Genomic DNA, 26,390 nt, shown 5'->3' with positions numbered 1-26,390 from the left:
TGCTGCTGTTATTTCAGTGATCCTTTAAGTCCTTTGGAGATTGTTAATTGTGGAAGTTTTTCCAAGGTGCTGCAGGTGTCACTGTGTCTCTGTGTTTGGTTCGGTTTGACTTAAGGAAGTCTGATGGGAACAGACTAATCACTGGATCCTCTCGGTGGCAGCCTGCACAGCAGTGAGCCAGAAAAGCTCTTTGGGGCCAACTGGCTGTATTGGCAGACAGAAGATGTGAATGTGCGCGTCTGACTGGGATTTAAGATGCTTGCTCACCTGTATCAGGTTTGTGTTCAAAGCCCATGGAGAATGAAAAACTAGGACATGTATCTTAACACATTTTTGTTTATTTAGTGTCAAAATACTGTTCAAAGAATAACTTCAAGAAACAATGGCAGACAAAGTTTTAACCTGGCTAATGTAATACAATATTTCAAAGGTTTATGTACAAGAATAAATATACAGTCAAGGCCAGATCATTTAAGCAATCACAAAGCTACAAAACAAATACTTCATTACAAGAAATGTATAACAAATAGTAAATACTGTGTTATGCCATATTTCAAAACGATAACATCTAATGGATTGTAAAAGAAATGTGAGAAATGTTATGAACAAAACAAACAAAATGCTTTTGAATGCATTTTAGAGGATATAAAAGTTGTGAAAAGGAGTCCATGTAATGATTGTAAAAGCAGCAGAATCTGTAAAATTGTGTAACCTAAGTGATTCCTGTCAAGCAATTATCATGGTCAGGCTCTCCATCAAGTCTCATGAAATATAATGAATGGCATTATATCAATAAAACATGATCAATCTATGATACATAGGTTAATAAAAAATATAAAAAGGGCAAAACAAATTAATTCTACAGTTTCTTTGGTAAATTAGCTGTATCTTCCATGGAAACCTCCTTAAAAGAGAATCCAGAGCACAAATTGATCCCCCAGCACACTTCTCAGTGTCTCTTCCCTCATTCAAAACTAACAACATAAGTCACTTCACCACGCAGACAAGAGAACCATGAGGCCTGGTAACATCATTATAAGGGACCCTACAGTATCTACAGTATTTAGTCTTATTAACAATATGACAATATGTCACATACAGGATATTACTCGCTTGTGCGTTTAAAATAAAACACTAAGTCATCATTACATTGGATAGTGGCTAACAACTAAGGCCCAAGAACACTAAGTCCCTACACAGTATCTGTAAATACAGATTAATCATGTAATAAAAACACTTTCATTTTGTTTTTAAGAAAAAGTCACTGGTTGAGTTAAAAGGAAGGCATTGATTCAGAATTCAGAAGAAAGTCAGTGAGACTTGTGTTTTTTCCTTCAGTTCCCTTCAGTTTCTGTCGCTGCTGTTTGATGATGAACTGTCTCAGTGAGTTCCAGGATTTTTCCAAGGCGTCTCCACGGCGTTCACCGGCGGTTACCCTCAGTGACAGGGGTCAAAGGGGTATTTCGTGACGCCTCCGTGCAGCTCCACCTCCGTCTCGGACCAAGCGATGACATCACCGCTGAGGTGGCTGCCACAGGAGGCCAAGCTGTAGATGTCACTGGCGCTCAGGACGTGCGACCACATGTGCAGGTCCGAGATCTCGCCCACGAATGACTGAGTTGCATCAAAGCGACCTCCCAGAGTGTCCTGAGGAGGAGGGAAGAGGTATAGTTCAAATCTATCTTTTTGACATTCACATAGCACCGTTATCATTACTTTTTTTCATAAGGGAGACAAGAGAATAGTCCAGTTCAACTCAACGTTTTTGAGAAATAAGTATCTAAAACAGAATCAGATTCTCAGAGAAATGGTACCTGAACTGTGGGGTTTAGATCAGATACACATGTAGGTTTAGAAACTTCCCACCACACTGATTCTTGCAATAGTTAAATTATATGAAGAAGCCTATTGCAGAATAACACCGAACTCCATCGCAGGTCTCAACTCAGACTGTAAAGGTTTATGTCTGTATCTACGGAGAATGGCTCCTTCTGTTTTTACCTGCTCCTGTCCGAGGATGAAGACCCCTCCAGGTTTGATGGGGTGCCAGGCTGACAGGTTCTCCCCGGACCCCCTCTGCACCCCGTCCTGGAAGACCTCCCACTGACCGTCCCGCGTCGACCACGTCACACACACATGGTGCCACTTCCCGTCGCTCAGAGACAGGGGCAGCGTCACCGCCTGGGGACGGGATGGTCAAGATGGTGAGGCACTACAGTAAACATGTCCTGTGATGATACAGTTCAGTACAGAAGTTATGAACATACAGTTTGTTAATGAACAGTATGTCCATCCCTGTGGCTGCTGCCGCCCATTCAACTCTTCAACCAGCCAGAAACAAAAGATAGCACCCAGGCCAACTTTTCAGAAATCAAGAGCACTCAATCATTTTACGCAGATTGGAGTTTTAGTAAGATGTTTCACAGAGGTTCACAGAATTTCAGAGCACAAGTTAGCTAACTGGCAAACTTGAATGGCAAAGAAGGAACACTACTAAAAAAAATACAAAACAAAGGACACTAATATTACCCTTCATGACAATAGCATTCATGATCTTCTAGGGTCAGTAGCCTACCTAAATAGCTGCAGTTTGAACTTGGAAGGTCAGCTAGGCTAACTAGCTAAACTTGATAACTTAATATGACTGCATTTTTTCAGTTCGTTGCAAGAGTTTTAGGCTTCATAATATTAGCTACCTCCTCTCTTACCCTTTACCTTTTTCACTGAGTTTCAGTCTAATGTAACTTACAGAAAAACTGCCCATTAAAGTTTGACTCAGCTGATGAGATATATTTCTGCCAGAGCAGCTCTGCCTCAGAGAAATGTTTGTGTAAGGGTGTAACTAAAATTTGCTCATTTTACACACACTGTATTTAGGAGGCGTAGAGAGCAGCTGCAACCCTGGAGCAAGTATCTAAAGGTTCAGTGTCTTGCTCAAGATCACTTCAAGAGCGATCTGTCAACAAGTGACTGCCTTGCCAAGGCATTAGTTATATACTGAGCAATAAATTAGCTCAAAGGCCTTAAGTCAACAGGTTCTGTCATACCACTGTCCCCTCCTATAAATTCATCCGTCTTAATGATGTGACATCTTAGAAGTTAAGAAGCGGTTTAGACAGCAGGTGGAGGCAGAGTCTTGGCTCAAAACACTGTCACCACATACAGAGTTTAACTCAGAGGAGCTGTACAGGCTCAGTTTTCCTCTCTCACCTTGTCGTCTATCAGCAGCTCCATGGGGTTGTTCCCCCACTCAATGAGCACCAGTTCGTTGGCCTGTCCAGGTACAGAGTAGGAGAAGGGCGTCCCCAGGCCGGGCCCCACACCGGCCTTGATCCACAGACACAAGGTCAGAGCGAAGATCTCATGAAGCAGGGTCTTCTTCACTCGCCCGTACATGTAGTTGGTTCTCATGGGGAAGCCAATCTGGAAGGCATCAGGACTTTTGGTTTTCTTCCTGCTGGAACCTGTTAATGAAGAACACTGTCTTGAATAGGGGATATACACAACTCATTATCAGCTATTAATAGTGACTGCATGCTATAATGTGGCTAGCAGGGTTGGGGTCAATTCATGAATTAACTCAGTTCCAATTCAACTGAGGAATTGGAACTGGAATTTCAGGAAGTTGAAATGAAATTCTGTAAAACATGTTTTTTGTCACATATCTGAGATTACACCTAGTGTTGTATATTGTCAATATCATAAAATGTTAAAGGGACCTTTCAGGTGGTATTTGATGTATAATGTTATTGTAATACATACATTATGATTGAATGTATTTGATTTGTTTAACTGTCTTTTATTTGATTCATAATGTTTGATTTATAATGTTTAGTCAAGACAGCCTCTCTTAGAAGTGGAATTTCATTCCAATTCAATTCCAATTCTGTTTCCTTACAGCTGGGTGCAATTCCAATTCCAATTCCAATTCTAATTCCAATTCCAACTCAAGGAATTGAATTGGAATTTACCATGCATTCTCAGTTCAATTCATGAATGGCTCTGACCCTGGTGGCTGGAGTGGCTGTGTACCTGTGAGGTGCAGCTGACTCAGCATTGTTTCCAGTTTATTTGCATGAAACCCTGAGCGGGACCCCGGCGCTCTGTATCCTGTGCGTGGCAAGTAACCATGAGTATCTGCTTTGTTGCTGTGGCGATCGTCATCATGATGGCTGTCATCATGGTCGTCATGGTCACCATCGGCGTCATGGTGGTCATCATCATCATCAGTGCGGCTGTCATCGTGACGGTCGTTGTCTTGGTGGCTGTCATCGTGTCCTTCTCCATGGCGGTCGTTGTGGTGATCATCGTCATGGTGGTCTCCGTCATCATGGTGACTGCTGTCGTCGTCGTGGTGATCTGGGCTGCTGAGGGCCGCAGTGCGGTGCTGCAGCTGCTGCTCCAGAGCGCCGATCTTCCTCTGAAGCAGCTCCTTCAGAGAGCTGGAGTACGTCGTAGATGTGTTCCTCTTCTGCAGAAATAACACCATACATTGTTATGGAAATTTACAATTGCATTTGTTAAAAATATGTTTCTTAATCCCTGTGGTTCCTACTTAATACAGAGAGGACACAGCTGATGTTTGTTCTCAGATCTGCTTGGTATGGACACACACACTTGAACCTCAAGCTCAAGGAGTCATGTGCTAGTTTGACACTCACAAGTCTTAGAGAGCATTTTGTGTGCTTTACTTCATGTCATTGCCCTGCTAATGACGCGATTAACAATGTTGTGTCGTTGAATGTAATAGTCAATTATGCTTTGAGGCTCTGTGGGGCATCTACCCTATTTTGTCTGCTCCTGTCACATTCATTGTGTATGTGTCTTCCTGTATCTGCCTCTGTCTCTCTCCCTGCCAGGTAATCCAGGCTTTGTCCCGCTGCATGCCCTGATTACCAGTCTGTCAAGGGAGATCATGATAATTGACACTGATCTTAGACCTGTGCCCCCCCACAGCCCCTGACATCTGTCTGTGATCACGATCCAAGAAAGAGAGCGAATAGAAGATTGATTAATAGAGACATTATGATTGAATGTGCCAACAGACAGATAGAAACAGGGATTAATTGAGGAACCGAATAAATGAAGAGAAAGCAAGACTCACTCTAAGACAACCAAATTTACAACAAATCCAAATGTGCCCAATCCACTGTGACCTTGTGCTACATCCCTGTCTTTACCAGATCAGACAGTGACGTCCATCTCTGATTCGGCTGCCACCCACTTAGTCAATCAATCAGGCAGCTTCCTTGCCAATGTAGTAGCTTTATGCGACTAAGTAATTCATTATTCCTTTGTCTTCAGTGTGTAGTGTACATTCTACTTTGGGACTTGTGTTGATTATTCAATTAACAATCCTCTGACGACAGCATAACTGCATCCAGGCCTCCCTCTCTCTCTACCTCTCCCTCATTTCTCAACTATAGTGCATATATTTTGAACTCATTTTTTTTCATTTTTATCCATATCGCTTTTTCTTTTTTTCCCATAGTTGTGTTCTACAGTTCTCTTTATTTGCGAGTACAAAGTTAAACAAAGTTTACTCCTCTCGCTGCTCACCTGCAAGTTGTCCAGCCTCTCCTTCAGCGCCTGTAGCATCCTCTCCATCTGCTCCGGTGATGATGTTATGTCCCCTGGTGTCATGTGTTTATCCTTCCTTTGGTTGTTGTTGCTATGCCCTCCGTCTGACCGGTGCCCCCCCATGGAGGGGTAGTGTGGCGAGTCCGGTATGAGGTTGCTGTTTCCATGGTGACCCGGCTGGTTGCTATAGTGCCCGCTGTCGGTGTACGTGTGAGGACTGCCCGCCTCTTCTTGGTGGGGGTGTGAAGCCGTGCCGTGGTGTTCGTCATGAGCCGTCACGCCCCGTCCGAAGCCCTCGCACAGGGTGAGCTTGGCGGTCAGCTCCCGGATGGTCTCCCTCTGGTCCAGGATGGTCTCTTTCTGCTGGACAAGGCTCTCCCTGAGGTGGAGGATGGTGGCTTTGGCTTCCTCGGTCGCCCCCCACCAGCCGGTAGGAGGCCCCCCTAGTGTGCTTTGATGCCCTGGTCCGCTGGGCCCCGACCCCCCCATGCCAGGCCCTGCAGGGGGGAAGCAGGCGGGGTCTGCGTCCACTGGAATAGGGGTGCACACAAAGCGGGGGTGGGCTCCATAGTCATAGTCCGACCCTGAACTAGCAGATGCAGGGCAGAGGAGTGAAAGTATGGAGAGCACAACAAGGATAAGGGAGGTGAACAGGTGTAGAGACTGAGAGTTCCTCATGCTTCCTATCTACAGTTGGCTTCACTTCAAGATGTGTGATGCCACTTGAAGTAAAGGTTACGTTGATGTTTTTGTTGCTGTAACGGTGGCATCGGAGAGCAAGAGAACAAAGAAGACTGGCAACAATATTTCCATCCACTTAGTATTCACAGATCTGTAAGGAATTAATTGAAATTACAGTTTTCTGGTCAAAGTCTTATCCTCCTTGGTTGTGTGAGAGAATTGTTACTGTTATCATGGATGTCTTCTTGTTTCTCTCTTCCTGTGTGTTGCTGGGGAATGGAATAACCCTGTAAAACAAAACATCAGAGGTTAGATCATGGTGTTTTAGCAGCATCTATTAGCAGTAATCTGAGAATAAATGTGCTTTTTGCTGCTCCTGGTTTAGGGCTATGATAGACTGCCCATTCTCTTTAAAACAAAAACAAACAAAAAAACAAAGTTTCTGAGGAGAGACACCTTTAGTCTGGTCTGACAAACATGAAGTCTCTCAGGTTCTTAGCAGGACCTGATGGTGGATTAACGCCGCCTCAGCACAATGTCTCTGGCCCCAGTTAGCTGCTCCTGTCTGCCCACTAACCTTACATGGCATGTGCCAAAGCAACAAGGAACCCCTCCAGTCAAGGATTAGTCACAAGTCAGAGGTGTGGCACCCTGACCAGCACAAGGCACATTTTCATTTTCATTTTCATTTTCATTCATCCTTCCATGGGAGTCACTGGGACAGTTTTGATTTTGTGAACCCCACAGTGAGCCACAGTCTATTTGCTGTTAAACAAGAGTTTTATAGCAGCACAGACTAGTAGAGCAGGCAGTAGATCTGTGTATTTCTTCTCAAAGGCCAATTCATTAATTGGATTTGGGCGTTAGTGAAGGGATTGCCCTGGTAGACGATGAAAACACAGAGGATTGTTGTATACAGCAGATGGAACCAACACAGAAGAGAGTTCTGTTAAGCTCAAATGTATTTCTAGATAAGGTTTGTGGATGGATACTGCATAATAATACTGTTTTATTATTTTCAAAAACAGTAGGACTGGACATCCAACGTCCTGGGTTCGAATTTGGCCTTCATTGCATGTCATCCCAATCTTTCCTGTCTGTCTCTACTTTGATCTGTCTAATAAAGGGGAAAATAATAATAAAAAAAACTGTAACACGTTCTTTATTATTTCAAGTGGCATGTGATGTGAGCTAAACCTCATGCACCACCTGTTGCTTCTATAGTGGCCAGCCTCTCCCATGGGGTTTGCGTGCACATGTGTGTCTGTGTGTGTGTGTGTGTGTGTGTGTGTGGGTGTGGGTGCACGCATATGGTATGTGCCATGTGCTTGGGTAAACTTTTTGCTTGACAGTTGATACATAATTCACTGTAACTGATCAACAATCCCTTCTTTTGTAAACTTCTTTTTGTAACACTCTCCTTCCCAATCTCAAGGGTTTTCCTCAGCCTGGGAAACAGCCTGTGTGTAAAGGGGTAGCTTGTCTCTGTCATTCCTGCTGATCCCTGTGATTCACGGGGCTTAGAAGAGAGACAGATGGTCGAGGTATAGAACCGTGTCACGCCCAATCGCCACCATTTAGCCCTAAGTTTATTATCGCCCACAGGTCACTCAATTAACCTAATTGCCAACAGTTGTTGGGCTAATTTAGTCAGAGATAAGTGGGCTTCCTCAGCCTCGCATGCTTGTCTGTGTGTGTGCGTGTGTGTGTGTGTGTGTGTAGGTAATCCATGAGTGCTGGTTTAGAAATACTGGGATTGTGCACCATGCCAGCACCATATGGCCATATTAGTCCCAAATTAAAAGCTGACAACTGCAATTAGCCCACAGTTGACCCTAACAAAATAAAGCACTCACCATTTGTAAACAAAGGAGAGGACAAAATCTCTCTAGACAGAGGATGGATGGCATTTAGACTGTAATCATCTCTTTACATTACAAGACCCAAACATCAACGTTAACATTACTATCTTTGGGAAAATGTAGCTTGGTAAAACTTTATTTGGACAGTCCAATGTTGATACTCAGTTATCAGGTGACAAAAAGTAGATGTTCAACAAAGTGTCACTTCCTTATTTGCTGCACTTTAGCCTAACCCCAATCCTAACCCTGACACAATTCTTAATCTTAACCCCAACCCTAACCTGACCCTAATTCTAACATTAAACCCCGCCCTAAGATTTACCCTAACCCAGACACTGAATATCTATAGACTGCTTTTCACACTATTGTGAGCATCACCTGAAACTTAGTAAACTTTTTAGTTATGCAGTATAGTCATTTTATAGTAAATTGAGTATCAGCATTGAACTATCCAAATAAGGAAGGGTAGGGTGACAAACTATTTGTTGAAAGACACTTGGCCATTTGCGAAAGTAGAGCAAAATCTAAGAAAAGTGTAAGTCATATGCAGTTGCATTATGTATTCACATTTCTAGTCTTTTATACTCTTGCTTCTCAGCTAAGACTTGGACTCTTTTATGATATGATGATATGTGGCCTATCATCAAAATTTCTATGTATGTATGTAGCCAAAACAACAGACTACCTATCAACGTATGGTAGATGGTTTATTTCTCAAATTCTCTTTTAGAGGCCGCTACTTTGTATGCATTAAATAGATTATCAGTTCAATTAGCTGTGCACAAGACACTTCTCAACCATAAAGGTAATGCAAGTTGGAATGTTAATTATCAGAAATTATCAGTCTAAATATTTTTTTTATTTATACTATTTAACTTAAATATTCTATGCCCAATTGTCAATTAGGTTTAATTTGCATAGAGGCAGCTGCCTTTATGGCTTTGTAATGTTCTTGTTTCTAGGCCTAGTTCAGCCCTGCATGCACTGGCATGCCTGGGTAGGAATAACATCAATACATTGTTATGGCCACTTACAATCAGAAACATAACTATTAGAAGAGTAAGATAAAGTAAGTCTATTCTGTTTTTGAAACATTACACACTGAAGGATGAATATAGGGCAAAAGGTCACACCATGGCTCTTTACAGGCCTGCTTGTTACACCATATTAAAACAATGAAACTAAGACAAGACAAAGTTTAACACACTGGTCCAACTGTACTTATTCTTTTAAGCATGTTAATATTCACTCATATATTTTTGCTCATAAGTCTACAATAAATCCACAAGCCTTTTGAATGCAAGAAAACTCTGGACATTCAACTCCTCATGTATGCTGCTGTGGCAAGTATCAAGCCTTGTCAGATTCAAGCCTCAGTCAGTCACTAGTGGTATTTATCAAACATCTATTAACAACTGTGAAAACACTTCAGATGAACAGAAGAGAAGAGCTGAGTCCTTACCTCGGCTTCTCTCCTGTGTCCACGTTGTGAAGCAGTAGTACGTTAGTCCAGCTCAGGCACTGATCAGATTGGGAGAGATTTACTCCAGAGCTGTGCATCACCTCAACTCTTTCTATCCCTTCTTCACCCTCTCTACCTCTCTTTTCTCTCCTCCTCGATCTCTACCCCTCCCTCCACCCTTTTTTTCATGGATGACCACACCTCTTTCCCAGTCCGACAGTCTTTGTGTTGACTTTTTGGCAGCTCGCTCAGTCCTCCAGCGCCTGTATTTTTGTTGTAGCTGTTTTTTGTTTTTTTTATCAGATTACACCTGTCTGAACACCCACACAGACACGCTTTACTTCCATTTCACACACACCATCACACCTCCCCTCTTGCTGGACACACACACACAGGCCTCACGCCTAGTACACCCCCCACACCGCTCACCTAGATCTTAACACGGGGGTAATTGGCCTGATTAATTCCATGTCGCTCCCAGTCTGACCTGCAGACAGAGGAGTGGCGGGATAGCAGATGGCCGCTCATATTAAGGTCAAAGGAAATCACACAAACAGCGGAGCCGGCCCAAACAGCCTGTTGATTACAGGACAGACACCTAATGCAGTACTTATGCCATATTAACGTTAGATAAGGGTTTCAGACACATTAGCATATGTCGCATGTCTCCTCTGGCTGTCAGGCCTCTGGGTGTCACCTCCAGTACAAAACTGAAAGGTTTGAGGCAAACTTGCTGCAAATTTGTCACATTTGCAGCAAGTTTGCCTCAAACATTTCAACTAAATAATTTGCAAGTCTGGTGACCAATATGACAAAAGATTGTTCATGAAATAATATGAAATGAATGAATGAATGTGTAAATCAGACCCTCTCAGCATTATGTTTAACCAGAAATATTTTTTTATTTCAAATCTTAATATGTGTGATGCTGCTAAATCCAGGCAACAGGTGGCAAATCGATGCTTCAAGGTGCAGCTTAGACAAAAATGTCTCTATTCTTGTTTCTTCAGTGAAGAATTTCATCAATCTTGTCAAAGCTGCTCTTGACAAATTTGTGGAGAACTTTTGTGCAGTTACTATTGTGACCATTGGGAAAAATGTATTTCCATCTTTAAATAAATGTCCTTAGCTCAACCCAGTTCGCATGATCAAAAAATCAGCCATATGATCCTATTCATTGTTAATTTTTTCTTTTTTTTTAATGTAAGTTAGCATCATATCTGATGGCTGTTTTTTTGTTTCACTGGTTTTGTTTCTGGTTGCAGTTGGTCACTGGGTGTAATTTTGGTTTTGGTTCCATATCTCATGTGGCTGGGTGATATAATGGATTTGTAAATGTTTCTTTAATTAGTTTCTAGCCTGTTAATTATTCATGTACAAGAGTGCTTATAATATGTAGCATTGCAAATATGCTCTTTTGTTCACCATAATGTCACCACAGCCATCTGCCAGAGAAATACAATAATAAAAAAAAATACAAGAAAGAACAATCAGAAACTACAAGATGTCAGTGGTTTGCCACAACTGTTTCCAGAAAACCACCCAAAGTTTGCCATAAAACTAATTTGCATGTGAAAATATGAGCTTCACACAAACTTGCCACAATAGCGCCAGAAGTTTGTCTGAGCTGTTTGCCAGAAGGCCTGAACTTTGTAACGGCTGCTCACATCACAACACTAACTGCTCAGGTCCGCACCTTCGTAAATGAAGAGTTTCTTTCCAAAATTAGATCTCCGCCATTTGAAAAGGTTACACATGATCTTACAAAATGATTGGTAACACAAAACTAAAAGAAATGATGGTAGTTTTTGTTGGATAATACAGTGGGTAACTTAATTCTGTGGTTGTAAAATGATAACACTTTTTCAGACTGAATCCTCCATTTCTTAAAATTAGTTAATGATTAACTGTAGGTAATGATTTTTTCCCCCCAAAGTTGACATAAAGCATATTGGAACTGAATATCTATTTTGAGTTGAAAGGAATCTTCTGTTCCTTGTCTAAGAAAACCTGACGGTCTTTCATGGAGTCTCTAATTAACTGATCAAATGATGGACTGGACAGTTGTGTGAGATCAGTCAGATGAAAATGCAGTTGAAACAAAGGACTGGATCAGATGTCCATGCGGTTCAGCTGAAACCTGTTGGAGCGTCGAGGATTAAAGAAGTGAACCTCTGAGGTGAATGAGGTGAGGAGTCACAGTTCTGCCTGTCCCACTACATAGACTCTTACATCTGAATCAGAAGAGCCAACAAAAGCTAAAGTCCTACAGGGGAAAGCTGTATTGCTCAACCAAAAAACTCAAGACCATGAAACTCAGCTTGTTCAGTACTAGCTGGAGGTACGTGGCTGCTGGATTCATTTCTCTGGGCTAAGTGACACACACACTATGCCGCAGTGTGTAATAATCATATCACATCTCATCAGATTAGCAGGATGGAAATTATCTGCTCAGATTATCTACAACGCATGGCCTACTCTCCCAATATAGCCTTCCATATCACTGCACTGCCATCTAGACATGACACCTGTAAACACATTCAACGACAAATGAATGCAATATTCTCTATTTCTGTTTCCAGGTCTCTAAACTGAAGGTGCTGAAGTGATGCTAAAGGCTGAACATAACAACAGAGGAGCAGGATACTGGCTGTAGTAAAAGATGGGTTGGTGAGACTGAAGGTGTAACGTTGGCAGTATTCCCGGTGTATTTATAGCAGGGTGTGTTGATATGATAGACCTTGTTTCTTAACATATTTTTACCGAGCAGCGGAAAAGAGCAGACGCCGAGCCACTTAAATAAACATGACATAAAAGGTCAAGGGAGTTAATTTGTTAGCCTTGAGATACCAGATCAAATCTCAGCTGCTCACATGTAATTTCACAAGTTTTACAACATTTGTTGAGATTCATATTGCACCAATTTGCCGAATTACCCCCAGGTACTCTTTCAGGCTGATGACTGTACTGTTATTTATGATATTACACTGCATGTACAAAATATTAGGGAAATTTTCCTGATATTGAGTTGCAGTCCGTTTTGCACAATTCACATCTCAGTCTCAAAACTTAAAAATCCTTCTGTAACTCGTCTGCTTCTCTTTATCTACATTTTCTAATTTGTGATGGGTGTAGATTTAAGGGAAATCAATAAGGGATAATGGCTTTTACCTGGATTCACCTCATCTGTGTACTTCATGAAAAAAGTGCCCCTAATATTTTGTATATTCAGTGTAGATTGTTTACAGCTGTGTTTCTTGACTGATGTTGCACCTCAGCAAGCTTTACTACAGGCTGATGTGTGAGCATGAGCAGGCTTTGACACGACATTTTCTGGTCAGGATATTCTTAATCTTCTGAGACACTAATTGCATGTGACACATTTGGACAGAGTCCAAGGAAAAATGTGGACTAAGGCCCGGCAGACTGATCTACATCTAGGCAAACTCAGACGCACAGCAGGACCTGCTTCCACTGCTGAGGACTGCTGTGTGAAAACATGTAGATAGATAGATAGATAGATAAATAGATAGATAGATAGATAGATAGATAGATAGATAGATAGATAGATAGACTGAGAGAGAGATGTAGGTGAGTCATGTTTATTGTTTATTAGGCCAGTGTGGGTGAGGTCTGTCTGTCTGTCAATCCCCTTATCGTGTGTCAATTAGGCCCCGAGGAAGTGAGCAGACACAAACAGCTTTGCGGCTCAGGTCCAAGGACACGGGACCACAGACGCTGCGGTGTTTCCCACACAACTCAACCAAGTGACCCAGAACCCCACAGAGCTTGTTTGTCTGCTATGGCTGACAAACTGGAAGCAGCTCTAATGACTGAGAGAACTGACTTGAGATGCTGCTGGACAGTCTGCTATAGAGTAATGACACTTTGATCTAGTAGTTAATGTAGGTTTGTCTTGATGTGGTTTTATGAAGTCAAGCAGACTATGTTGTAAGTAGACACTTATGCCTGTTTGTACACTACGACATTTTCAATACAGAGAAGCGATATGCTGCAGTGATGAGGTAAGGTCTAGTCAACACCTGATTATAAAATGTCTTGTTGCTGTGCAGTGTATCTCAGTTGCTGGCTTTATGCAAAACTAAACTTGTGACCCAACTTGTCAAGATTATAAATTACATATATTCATACAGACTTGTGTGTTTGTGTGTGTGTGTGTAAGCTGGCAGAGATGGGTTTCCCACTGGGCCACTGTCTGTTTTGGTCTCCACCTGACGCACACAGGGGAAGTTGCGTCACACTGCTGCCTCCCGCTGGGGAAACGGTGTAACTGCAACACAAGTAGCTTCTCACACTGGACCACTCTCATGGAGATGGCTGTCTGCTGGTTTGACGCTAGTCGGTGCTCTCGCCCCAGTAGGCTTCATAACAGCGTTGAATAGAATAGAGTAGAATAAAATTGGACTTTATTGTCGAATCTAGGCCGGAAATTTGTCTTCAGTCTCACCTTAGACACAGTAAAAACGTCTATGAAAAGTACACACATAATACAACAGTACAGATGCAGGACGGACACAAATTACAAACTTTCATAAAATTTGGGCGCATGTCAGATACCAGCTGGTGGTTCTGTCCCATAGGTAATGATGTCAAACTAGGAGGCGGCCATTTTTATGGCCCTGTCTGTCCCCAGTCTGAATTGAGCAATGTACATTAATACTAACCCACAACGACCAAATGCATAGACCTACATGATTCTTGCTTTAGGCTCTATCTGTTCTGTTAGTTTTCCTTATGTGTGCTGTATTGGTGTGTCTAAATTATATATATTCATATATCCCTTATATAATATGAAGAATAGACCTATACGCCTAGTGATATCACAGAAGATAAAAATATCAAGTTACTACAAAACTCACTATTGAGACCCACAGACACACCAGACGTCCCTGTAGGAATATTATGTCATTTTTAAATATATATAATGTCTTATCCCCTCGAAGTTTTGTTGCACTAAAGCAAATGAAAGGCTTCTGTCCCGGGCCTCCTCCTCTCTGCAGAATGGAGGCAGGAATGTGCGATGGGAAGGGAAGGGTGTATATAGGCCAGTGATATGCCTGCGCCGTTGTCTTTGGTTTAAAAAGTTCAAGTCATTATTCTCCCCTGCCGCTATTCAGGCAGGGTCCCGTTAGCTCATTGTTATTCTGTCCGAGTGAGCGAGAGAGGGAGAGAGAGAGTGAAAGAGAGAGAGAGAGAGAGAGAGAGGACATTGTCAGAGAATGGGAGGCTGAGGTTTCCAACGGCAGGGAGCTGCTGGCTTGCTGGGTTTATGGGGGTTTGTTGGTGATTTTCTGGCCGGTTTGCGGGCGTGAAGGCATGTTGATAATCGGCTCAGTAATGAGGAGAGGTACTGAGCGGCACCAAATATCTGACCCCGATTCCTGGGAGTAAAGAGAGAGAGAGAGAGAGAGAGAGAGAGAGAGAGAGAAAAAGTGAGTGAGTGAGTGAGTTAGAGAGAGGGAGGGAGAGAGAGAGAGAGAGAGAGAGGGCATGCAAAAAGGGGTGGAGGGGGTTTGAGATTTAGTGCACTGGTGGATGAAACAACCCCCCACTAACGAAGAGGGAAAGTAATAGGAAGAAAAGAGGGGGTGTTGTACTGTTCATTAAACAGTCAAAGACGCGCACGAACCTTTTTCGTGTCCAACAATGAGATCAGAAAAGGTATGTAACCATTTTTTTTTCATTATTTGTAACTATTTTACAAATGAAGTGCAGCTGAGTTGTTGAGATCAACAGGTACTGGACAGCAGTGTCGGCAGATGGCAGACTACATTTTCACACAGGAAAAAACTCCACAGTGTGGTTGACTAATGTCTTTCGATTTAGATTTAAACGCAGACCTGCTATATTTCATTATTCCTGCTTTGGTTTCCTCGCAGTTGCTTCAGTGATTCGGTTGATTTCACTCATTCAGCTGTAGATTCAATTATTTCCATGTGATCAGGGTTTAATCACCACGATGGTGTGGGAAAATGGAACATCTTGCATTCATGTACTGTTTTACTATGTTGCTTCATTAACTGATCTGTAGAGAAAACTAAATCACATCCTGAAGAATGAATAAATGCCTTGTACGGATCCCCTCATGACTATCTGGCAGCAGTCTACTGCCAGATAGTCATTTTAATGTCATTCTACTGCCGGATAGCCAGTCTAATTTGCTTTGATTAAACAGATATCTTCAAATCTACCAAAAAGTACAATTTATTCGTCTTCCATACATCCTTTAAACATTATGATACTACTTTACACAGGATGCTAAGGCTATTTGTACTTGGTTGAATCCTTTCATTGTAATCTCGTGGATATTTGCATAGACAATAATGACATTTGATTCATTTTGTTGTTATTTGGATGATTTTTGAATGCAGCAGTGACATCAAGACCATTTGAAGAAATGTAGGCAAGCTTAACCATTTGAATGCACCTTCTGTATGTAAACCCCTATCCAGCTACAGACTGTTCCCATTGAGAAACAAAAAAACATTATTTCTAGGGCCAACCTAGAGTTAAACCACCTAGAGCGGGGATCTGTACACATAATACACTGAATATACAAAATATTAGGAACCCTTACTCTTTTCATGAAGCACACTGGTGAGATGAACCCAGGTAAAAGCCATTATCCCTTATTCATTTCCCTTATTAAATCTACCAATCACAAAGGAGGAAATGTAGATAAGGAGAAGCAGAGCAGATTTTTAGGGTTGTGGACAGTTGAAATGTGGATTGTGCAAAAGGGGCTGCAGCTCAATATCAGGAAGATTTCCCTAATGTTTTGTACTCTCAGTGAATTCTTTACCTAGTGCTCAGTTATAGAGTCTGTCAAACCAAACTAAAATGAACGAGTTAGGACACAACTCAAGGTGCTAATTCACCGCCTGAGTAAGCCTGACCTAATATTCCTCAGTCTTACACCTAGACCTCACATCCTTCAGTCTGTGCCAGTGTGGCCTTAATGAGCAGCAGTCTGGAAATGTTTTCTTTGTGTCATATGCCATTACTTGATATGGGTCAAAGTTTTCCCTGTAATCTCGCTGTGAAAACAAAGGAGGGCTGCGCAGGGAAAACTGAGTTGAGTGAGCCTCTTGCCATCAAATCCAGGCTGGAATTCCTTTGACCCTGGAGCGCTCGCCTTGATCGTCCTCCCTGCCAAGGAAACATTGTTGTCCCGTGTTTATTCAGCGCCCTGACACTTGTGACTTGGATTGGAAAAGCCCATTGTTCTTATCTGAAATGGTATAACTGCTCTGGCACATGAATCTAGGAGAAATATTTGGGTTGCCTTAGTGTTGCGGAGCGATAGTGTAGGAACTGGCAACGGAGACACGGATGGGATCCATGTGAAGCAAGAGCCGGGGGAAATAACACTGCCGCCTTCAGTCACAACATAAAGACAGTCTGACCGAGTGCAGTCTGATTGTCCAACGGCCCGAAGTCAAGCTCCCTCACACTGCAGCATCCCTTGCATGTCCACTCACCTTTCAATCATTCATACATCCTCTGTATGTGTGTGTGTGTGTGTGTGTGTGTGTGTGAGAGAGACCTCATTGAATGATTGAGTGGACATGCAGTAGTTGACGAAGTTTCTTGTTTAGTGAATATAAGATTTTGAGAGATTTTGCAGTTGCTCCCTAATAGCCATAGATAATCCTTCCAGTTGGTTGTATACAGTATAATATCTGAAACCTCCCTCCTATTATCAATACAGTTGTTAGAGGAGGTCATCTGTATACTTGGATCAATGCGAATTTCGGACATTTATTGCTATGTAGATAAATGCAAGTAAGTGCTCTGAAGTCCTCTTTCCCCTGAAGGTAATGCACCTAGATTTGTTCTTTCTCTTCAAGTTTATGGGGAAAGTTTGAGTCATTATTACTCATTCATCGCTTTGTGTTTTTTCCTATTTTTTTGTTGTTGTTGTTTTTAGGGGATTTCTGTCTGTTGTAAAGCCTAGGGCCCTGATCAACAGGAGGAGAAGCCAATCCACACATACATAGTGACAATACACAAGTGAGGAGAGAGAGAGGAACCATGTCTCGCACTGAGGAGGTCAACAAGATGACAGAAAATGTCTATAAGGTACAGCATGTCTGTCTGTTACTCTGTCTGTCTCGTCTGCCACAACAATGAAACTGTGTATGAATGTAGTCAGGCGAATGCCCTCGTTTGTGCTCCTGTGGAAATGATCTCCCGTTTGGCAGCGCTTTCCACACAACGGTTTGCAATGTGGCCTCTGAAAAAAGAAAATATGATTTGTGTCTGCTCTTGCTTAGGGGATTCTGGACCAGTTCAACCCCAGTCTGAAGAACTTTGTGACCATGGGGAAGAACTATGAGAAAGCCCTGACAGGTTAGTGGCTGATTCCACCATCATACCCTGTAGCATGCCATGAGGCCTTTCAGTGAAACACTCAACATCATCTCATCACTTCATCTGATAAATCGATGCAACACTTTGTAAAGTAAACTCCTCAATGTCATTTTTACACTATTAAACTTGTTGTGTTGATGTCTGGGACTTCGAATGATTCAAATGTGGTGAAGATATCCAGTAAAGTTGGATTTTTCGGACCATTTTTGAACATTACTGGCAAGGGAAAAGTGTGTTCATGGAAAAGAAGCTTGAATATAAGAAAGCCAAGGCGCTAAACCTCAGTTTGACATGATAAATATTGTACAGAGGACCATTACAGACCACTTTCTAAAAATGTGCTCTCTTCCTCAGGAGTGACCGTGGCTGCCAAAGGCTACTTTGACGCTCTGGTTAAACTAGGAGAACTGGCAAGTGACAGCCAGGGCTCCAAAGAGCTGGGTGAGTGGGCGGGCGGCAGAGAGGGACGGGGGTTATGGAGGAAAAATGAAAAAGGAATCGATGGATAGATAGACCTTTAAAAGTTTAGGGAGTCGATGTGACAGCAAGGGAGAAGTTGGGAAATCTGTGAGCCCGCCGCATGTGTCGGTGAGCGAGGAGATGAAGGCGAGAGGGAACGAGGAAATGTAGAGAGAGGGAGAGAGAGAGACATGAGAGAGAACAGAGGGAAAGGGAGAGAGTAGGGTCATTGTTGAGAGATTAACAACACCACATGATCTCATTGTAATGCTGAAAACAGCGGGGGAGGCAGGCAGGAGTGAGGGAGGGAGAGATGCCAGACACCACATACTACTGTGCTCTCTGAGCGAGGGAGCGAGGGAGGGACACAGACTTACAGCTGACCGCCAGTTGGGTGGAAATGAGACACAAAACATGTGACATTTTTATTAGTGTGGTGTCTGTATGTGGAATATATGTTGATGTCGAAATAAATGTGAACAGCAGATTATCGGTGCACAGATATAACCCTCAGACTCTAGATAAACAGCATCTGGCTCTTTTGGTAGAAGAGTAACAGCTTCTGGAGCGACTAAGGATACAATGTCAGAAATAAAGCAGCAGACTTATTTTTTTTTTGTCCAAATCATGTGCTGCTAATGTCCTCACTGTTTCCTTTTTCCTTACTGTTGCTTCCAGGAGACACACTGTTTCAGATGGCTGAGGTCCACAGACAGATTCAGGTGCAACTGGAAGACGTGGTGAGAGTTTGTATTGCTGCACTCAGTCGCTCTATATGGAAGGCCGGCTTTTCATGCAGATGTTGAAGTGTCAGTATGTTGTGTTTAAACTAATATGGATCCAATTCGTCAACAGTTGAAGCTGTTTCATTCGGAGCTGCTTGCCCAGTTGGAGCAGAAGTTGGAGTTGGACATCAAATACCTCACAGTGAGTTGGTCTACCTGAAGTTGGTGCACCTGTAAATTGTCCTTAAAGATTAGCTCTCTTTAAGCTTGTTTCATCCCATGCTTCTTACATTTTTCTGACTGCAACTCCTTTTTTGATTCTTTGCTGTTCTCTCAGGCCACCTTGAAGAAGTACCAGAGTGAGCGGAGGTCCAAATCTGAGTCTATCGAGCGCTGCCAGTCCCAGCTCAAGAAGCTTCGCAGGAAGAGCCAGGGAAGCCGCCACCCCAACAAGTATGGAGACCGGGAGATGCAGGTAACTGAACCCCAGCACTCAAACTGTGCAGTGATGAAAACCAAGAATAATGATACCTCTATAAGCATCATGATCATATTGTACACAAGCATACATAATACAAATAATATATATATATATATATATATATATATATGTATATATATATATATATATATAGACAGGTAAGCCTAAGTGACAAAGACACAGTGAACTCTTTTATCTAGAATTGAGAAATAATAATCCTCCATACGCATGGATCCTAAACATCTTACTCAGCATTATAGGGGCTTAAAAAGCACAGTTGTGTGTGTGTTTGTATGAGAACCAGGCCACTGTGAATAAGATTAAAGGACAATCTGCCTCAGCTGATTCTTCAGGAAACAAGCAACTTAGTGCGAGGGTTTTTATTATTAGCAGAAATAAGGGTGATATAAGAGGGAGAGAGGATTTAGCGATTTGGAGGGGAAATAAAAAGGGGAGGGGGTACATTGGAAGAAAAGGTCAACAGGGTGAGGGACAATATTTTGTGATTTGGATTTTGTTATCATTGCTCAACAGGCAGGATATGATGTCACATCTTCCTCCTGGTCTCACTGTTGTTCATCTCTCCTTACAATGTGTATTAAAGGTCACTCCGTCTCCATTTTGTAGTGTGTGTGTATTTATGTGTAAATCGTCCATGCATGTGTGTGTGTGTTTGTGTGTGTGTGTGTGTGTGTATGCACAAGCATGTACATGTTTGTATTGAAACCTCTCTCCACTTTTCTTCCAGTTCGTGGAGTTGATGAGTCGTCGCCAGGGTGAGCTGGACACGCTCGTTGCCGTGGGTTACAAGTCCGCGCTAACTGAGGAGAGAAGAAGATATTGCTTCCTGGTGGACAGACAGTGTTCTGTTACCAAGCTGCTTATCAACTACCACTGCAAGGTGATCTGCTGATATTTAAGCTTTCTGGCCTGTTGAGAAGCTGAACGTCATGTCGTGCTGTTCAGATTACTGACATTTTTATTTTCTCTTGTGCTGCTTTTGAACACGACCCAGGTGAGAGAGCTCCTGTCCCAGAAACTGTCATCGTGGCAGCAGTCGTGCTCCCAGCCCACCAAGCTGCCAGAGCGAGCGCTGAACCTGCTGCGTCACACCGCGCCTCAAGGCTCCGGGGCTGCTGGGATAGCCGAGGTCCTCCGCCACACCAAGCTGGGCTCCTCTCAGCCAGAGCAGGTGAGGGAATATTCATTTATAATGACTCTGATTCTGTTTTATTTTTGAGCTAATAATTTTTTCAGTTGTGATTCCTAATCTCAGCTGCACTGTGGTTAGATACTCTGAAATGTTCACATAGTTGTGCAATGTATCATATCGCTGTTGTCATGTGGAAACCTTGTTAGTCCAAGTTAGATGATTTTCATGTTTTAATTTAAATTGAAGGATTACGTGGCCCTCTATGGGTTGGGAGACTTCTCCTTGGGCTTTCAAAACCCCACTGGATAAACTCAAAAATGCATGGTGGTCAAGCTAAAATCAAGGCTGTTTTTGTTAGTTCCTGGAAAGTTCACATTTTGGAAAAGCGAGGTTTTCAGTGACGATATTATAGTTTTAAGAATGAATTACTCCTGTCTGTCATTCTAGTTGTTGGTATTTTACATTCTCCCTCCTCCTCTCTCAGCGGCTCTCTGTTCAAGAAGTCCCTCCTCTGCTGAACGGAGACTCCGCCCGCTCCCAGCAGCAGCGCTCCCTTCCCTCCTCCTCCACCTCTCAGAATGACACCTCCCCGCAGCAGGGTTCCCCCCAGACTTTCCGCTCCCCGGCTGCCGGAGGAGCGACCGGCGGTGTGTCACGAGGAGCCTCCCCTCAACACACCAGCACCCCTCTCAGTGCGTCTGCTAGCCCCCTGGCTGAGGGCGGAGCCAGCAGGAGCGCCAGCCCAGCTACATCTACCCCCTCCACCTCCAGCATCCCGACCCCTCTCCTCCTGGCCACCAGCACCTCCAACCTGTCCCCCAGCCTCATCCCCTCCACAGTGCTGTCGCTCAGCCAGGTCTCCCCGGCCGGCGGCTCTCTGCAGGGCATGACCCTCCCCATCTCCCACAGCGCTCCGCACAGCCCTCCTCTGCCCCACAGCGCCCCTCTCTCCAGGGCCATGACTCCGGTGCAGCTGCTGCACCAACAGGTGGGACCCGGAGGAAGCACCGCTTCATCACTTTCCCATAATCCCTTGCTGATGAAGGCTGCCGAGATGTATGCGACGGCAACGCTGCCATTGCCGAGGAGACCAGTCAGTGAAATGAGAATGGCTGGTTTTCAGGGTAAGTTGTGATGTCTGGTCCGCCTGTTTCAAACTGTTGTGTGAGTATCTAGTCCTGGGCGATATGGAAGAAACTATATATTATGATAATCATAGGGACGTTTTTTGATATCGATATAGATCACGATATCTGCTCACAGATATGAAATCACATGTTACATAAACCAATTGATGTTCATTACATTGAAAAGCATGGCAATGTCAAACCAAAACTATGAAAGTCAAATGATATCCCTACAATATGACAGATGTCATTTTGTTAGAATTTTTTGTTTATTTATGGTTTGTATCATTAATTCAGACAACAGAATTGGTTATCACGATATTACAATATCATAATTTCATCATATGACCCCATTTAAAGACGATATACTATAATATATATCTATATATATATAGATATATATATATAGAATATCGCCCAGCCCTGTTCAAGCTCTCTGTCCTCTCATCTCCACCCCTCCCTTCCTTTTTTTCTCTTTCTCCTCTATCCAGGGTCCAGTCTGCCCAGGATGCTGCCCCTGTCCGGACCGACACGTGTGGAAGCCGTGTTTGCGCACTCACCTGGAGGGTCAGAGGGCAGCATGGGCGGCGGAGCCTGCTTACTTCACTTCTTGCCTGGTGACGGCATCACCCTGCTCATCTCTGAGGCCAGAGACGGCTGGCACTACGGGCAGAACGAACGGACTGGACGGTATGTTTCACTAACAAATCAAACACACTCATAGACGTTTCTCCATGTTTGAATCCCTCATTCATTTATTGTTGATAACGTTAACATAAAATCTTCCCTCACAGGAAAGGCTGGTTCCCTTTCTCCTACACTCAGCAGAACCACAATAACTTGGAAAACCTCGACAGCAGGTCAGTCAACGAAGAAACATTTTACAAATACTGAAACCTGAGGGGTTTTGAGATTGATGAACCTTGACATTATTAATAATAGAAATCCTCTTCACTTCACTCCTCTTCAGTCTTATTACTTTGACAGTGTGTCAATATAATAGCAATAATTTGACAAGTAGGAAGTTATAACATTGGCTGATTCACCGAAATCTGAATGGGGTCGTTTTCTTGTTGAAATGAATGTGACATCCTTCCCTTTTTCCATCCTTGTTCTCGATAAATGAAAACAAATTTCGTTCCAGACAGACAAAGTGCACCGCTGCTCAAAAACTGCAGAATGATCCTTATTGTTTTGCTCTTTCAATCTTTCCATTCTCTATATCCTTGTCATTCAACACCCTTTCCCCACAGATTCTCTTCGCTCTCCAACACCAACAGCATTGTTGATGAATTTACATGAAATTGTCATCCCTCAACTCTCCTAATATTTCCTCTGTCTTTTTTCTTTCCTCTGCCGGTGTCTTTCCCTGCAGCTCTCTCTTCTTATCTAAGGCCAACAGCACCAGCACCGGCCAGCTCGACAAGCTTGGGTCTCCAGGTCTGACATCCCTGACCCCTGAGTCAGAGGAGGAGCGCTCCCTTCCTCCCCAGAGGGTCAGCACCTTCCGCCCGCGCCCGTACAGCATGGCCGACAGCAACCAGGTCAGCCTGAAGCCTTTTGGAAAAGGTCAAGGGTTGGAGTGGATGGGCCTTCCACACCGACCCACTCTGTCAATGCTAATGCAAGAGGTATAAACGCCTTATAATAATAGAACTTTACAACATAATATTAGATGTGGTTCTCATACCCTTCTTCTCTTCTGCATTACAGCTCTCCTCAGATTTGGCCTCTCCTCCGCCCTCTCCAACCAGGTAAATATATTTTTATTTGGGGTAAAATTCCTACCAAACAGGGAATGACATACAGGATTCAACTTGCCAAGGTCTTGATAAACAGTTTATATATTGAACCATTAGTGTCAGTGGAACAAAAGTCAGACAGATGCCCCTTAGGATTAGAATTAGTCATAACAGATATAGTGGGATGAAAGACTATAGATTATCATGCCTTTTGAATATGTGGTACCTTTCTTTTTTTTATCATCCCCTCCTTTCAGGTCCAATCCATTCGCCCACGTCCGACTCAGAAAAACCGTCACCAATGATCGCTCAGCTCCCATCATTGAGTAAGTTGTGGATTCCCACAGCAGGGATCTGGTTCTCTGTGATCTGCTGCTGTGTTGAGCCTCAGGTTGAATCCTGGAATTAGCATATTGGTTCATTTTGATTTTTTGCAATAGTATTTTAAATTAGATCTTTTTTGTTTTTGCAATTTAATCAAATACAGGTTAATGAGGTTTGTGTTTCTGACATATGCGAATTGCATATGTCTGCATATGGGCAAGAATGAAACATTGTTAAATTAAAAAATATCAAAGGTGTAAAGGTCGATCTGTTATGGATCTAATTACAGTCACATTCACTTTTAAGGTAATCCTGTCTGTGATCTTAGTTTCACAGCCTTTGTGTTGTACTTCTAATCATTTAATTAGGACAAAAAAAGTAGAAACAAGCCCACTATAACATTTGAAAATTCTGTTTGAATGAGATGTGAGGATGAAAATGGAGATATCTAGACTATAGTCTTTATGAAACACAAGGGTGATGTTTGGCTATAATGAACAGGTAGTTTAGTATTAGCGATCATAGTTTGCCCGTCCAGAAAAACTAACATTTTTAAGCCCCTGACACTTTGCCCTGCCCTCTGAAGGATGCCTCTTATTTTTCTAATTGTTTTGCATTGCAATTTTTTTTTTTGACATAACCCTTACTGTAGTTTTTTGTTTGTTTCTGTTTTTGTGCCAATATTCAGAAGAGTAGTTTTTTAGTTCAACCCAATTAGGGACTGGCTCCTAATAGCAGGTTGTGTGTTCGTAGTGTAATTTCACCTTCACTGTGATGAAGTGTCATGGAAAAGGACAGGCTCCTGTTTTAGAATTGTTATTATTATTTTTTTTTAGGATAGCTGCCAGGTTGTTGCATTTTCTTGATTCTAATGAAGGTGATCCAGGACCTTAAAATATGTTCACTGTCATTTACACTTTTAAAATGATTCACCCTGTCTTTTCTATTTTAAACAGAGGTTGTTTGGTTGAGAGAGTTCTCCACACATTTTAATGAACTCGGCACACTAAGTTGTTTTTGTGTCACTTTCACTTCACCGTTACAGAACATGGGCACTGTGAAACACAATTGGATACACAGTTAATATGAACACAGTGTATGATGTCAGTGAAATGACATCTAAAACTTGATGCCAGTTAATAAGATACATTCTGCTGCTTAACGTCACATATTACTTTATGTTTTGTGAGTGTAGATTAGATTGGATACGTTGATAAATGTACCTATTGATCTCAAAATACGATGTAAAAACACATTCTACCGTAAATCTTATGAGACATTTTCAGAGTTTGATATAATCTGCAGATTAGGGAAATGATTGAGAAACCCTCAGTATTGTATTTGTTCAATGAGGAGCAATTGCTAGAAAACAAGGAAATGCAAAAGAGCTCATGAGCTTCACAGAGGCAGACTGGGGTCTGGAGTTACTCTGACAGGTTGGATGGTGCTTTTTATTAAGAGAAGAGTATTTTAGAAGGTAGCATGCTGTTGAGGGTTGAGGTGTTCAGAGTGAGGGAGCTCAGCGCTTAGTCTTTGGATTTGATGTCTTCTTGATTCATTTTCAGTCCCAAATCAAAAGCTAGACATCTAGTCGATTGTAGTCGTACGTTTACCAATCAGACTGTACAGAATCTTTTAAAGAGATGTGAAAGCCAAGACTGATGATAAGATGGTGTTTTAATGGGGAAAGGTACCTTTGAAAGTGATGAAGAAAGTATATGGGAAGTTGAACAGCGTCTGAGCAAGTGTTAATGGTAAACTAGAGAAATCCAAAGTAGTTGTCTCCTCTGCCCAGTAGCTCTGCTGTGTCTGCTAGCAAACTGCAGTGTAAAAGTGAATTTTGTGTCTGTGGAAATTGAGATGGTTTATGTTTCTGTCCTAATTGCCGTGTCTAATGTACATCATCGTCATCAAAGCTGTCATGAGTTGAGTTGCTATGATCTTTTAACACCTTATAGATTCAAGAGAAATATTAAATAATTTCTAACAGCACATATATTACTTTTTTAGTAGTATGGCAACATTAATAGAGGTTGCTGCAAATTTATATAGCTAATGCTTACTCATGCTTGTAAAGTGCTTAAAAACATCTGATTGTATGATTTTATTTGACGTTTTGTTTTTCCTTGATGTGATATTTCATTTTGGTAGAACATTTTGACTGTAGCATGCACATCTGCACAGAGGGTCAGTGGCAGCAAACCTCCAACACATTCAGACTTTTAACCCCCGCCTCTCAAGAAACAGGAAATATTAGCTCCTCTGTGGACACAGAGTTAAATATTATTACATAGGTTTCAATGTGTGTTATAAACTTAGAACTGTGGTTTATTTAGACTTCAATTTTTGAAACGAATGTAAGCGGCGGCCATTATGACCACTGGCCAGTATTGGTGGTCC

General features: G+C 42.4%; 2 protein-coding genes across 2 annotated transcripts; one reads left to right on the top strand and one right to left on the bottom strand.

The window, feature by feature from the left end:
- Positions 1-1,437: 1,437 nt before the first annotated feature.
- Positions 1,438-6,258, bottom strand: LOC139922310 (neuronal pentraxin-2). Its single transcript, XM_071912795.2, has 5 exons — positions 5,560-6,258; positions 4,033-4,471; positions 3,211-3,464; positions 2,002-2,181; positions 1,438-1,647 (listed from the first exon to the last, which is right to left on the bottom strand). Exons 1-5 carry the CDS (start codon positions 6,256-6,258, stop codon positions 1,438-1,440), a joined length of 1,782 nt encoding a protein of 593 aa, XP_071768896.1.
- Positions 6,259-17,611: 11,353 nt separating this feature from the next.
- Positions 17,612-23,996, top strand: LOC139922279 (BAR/IMD domain-containing adapter protein 2). The gene is made up of 14 exons (XM_071912755.2): positions 17,612-17,688; positions 17,883-17,958; positions 18,334-18,420; positions 19,117-19,178; positions 19,294-19,365; positions 19,501-19,638; positions 20,393-20,545; positions 20,660-20,836; positions 21,282-21,921; positions 22,416-22,614; positions 22,719-22,784; positions 23,300-23,468; positions 23,638-23,678; positions 23,924-23,996. Exons 1-14 carry the CDS (start codon positions 17,641-17,643, stop codon positions 23,994-23,996), a joined length of 2,001 nt encoding a protein of 666 aa, XP_071768856.1. The 5' UTR covers positions 17,612-17,640.
- The last annotated feature ends 2,394 nt before the right edge of the window (positions 23,997-26,390 follow it).

This window comes from Centroberyx gerrardi, chromosome 12 (assembly GCF_048128805.1).
Source record: "Centroberyx gerrardi isolate f3 chromosome 12, fCenGer3.hap1.cur.20231027, whole genome shotgun sequence".
Lineage (NCBI taxonomy): Eukaryota > Metazoa > Chordata > Actinopteri > Beryciformes > Berycidae > Centroberyx > Centroberyx gerrardi.
The sequence above is the reverse complement of the archived record's forward strand: the minus strand, read 5'-3'. Positions and strand labels throughout refer to the sequence as shown.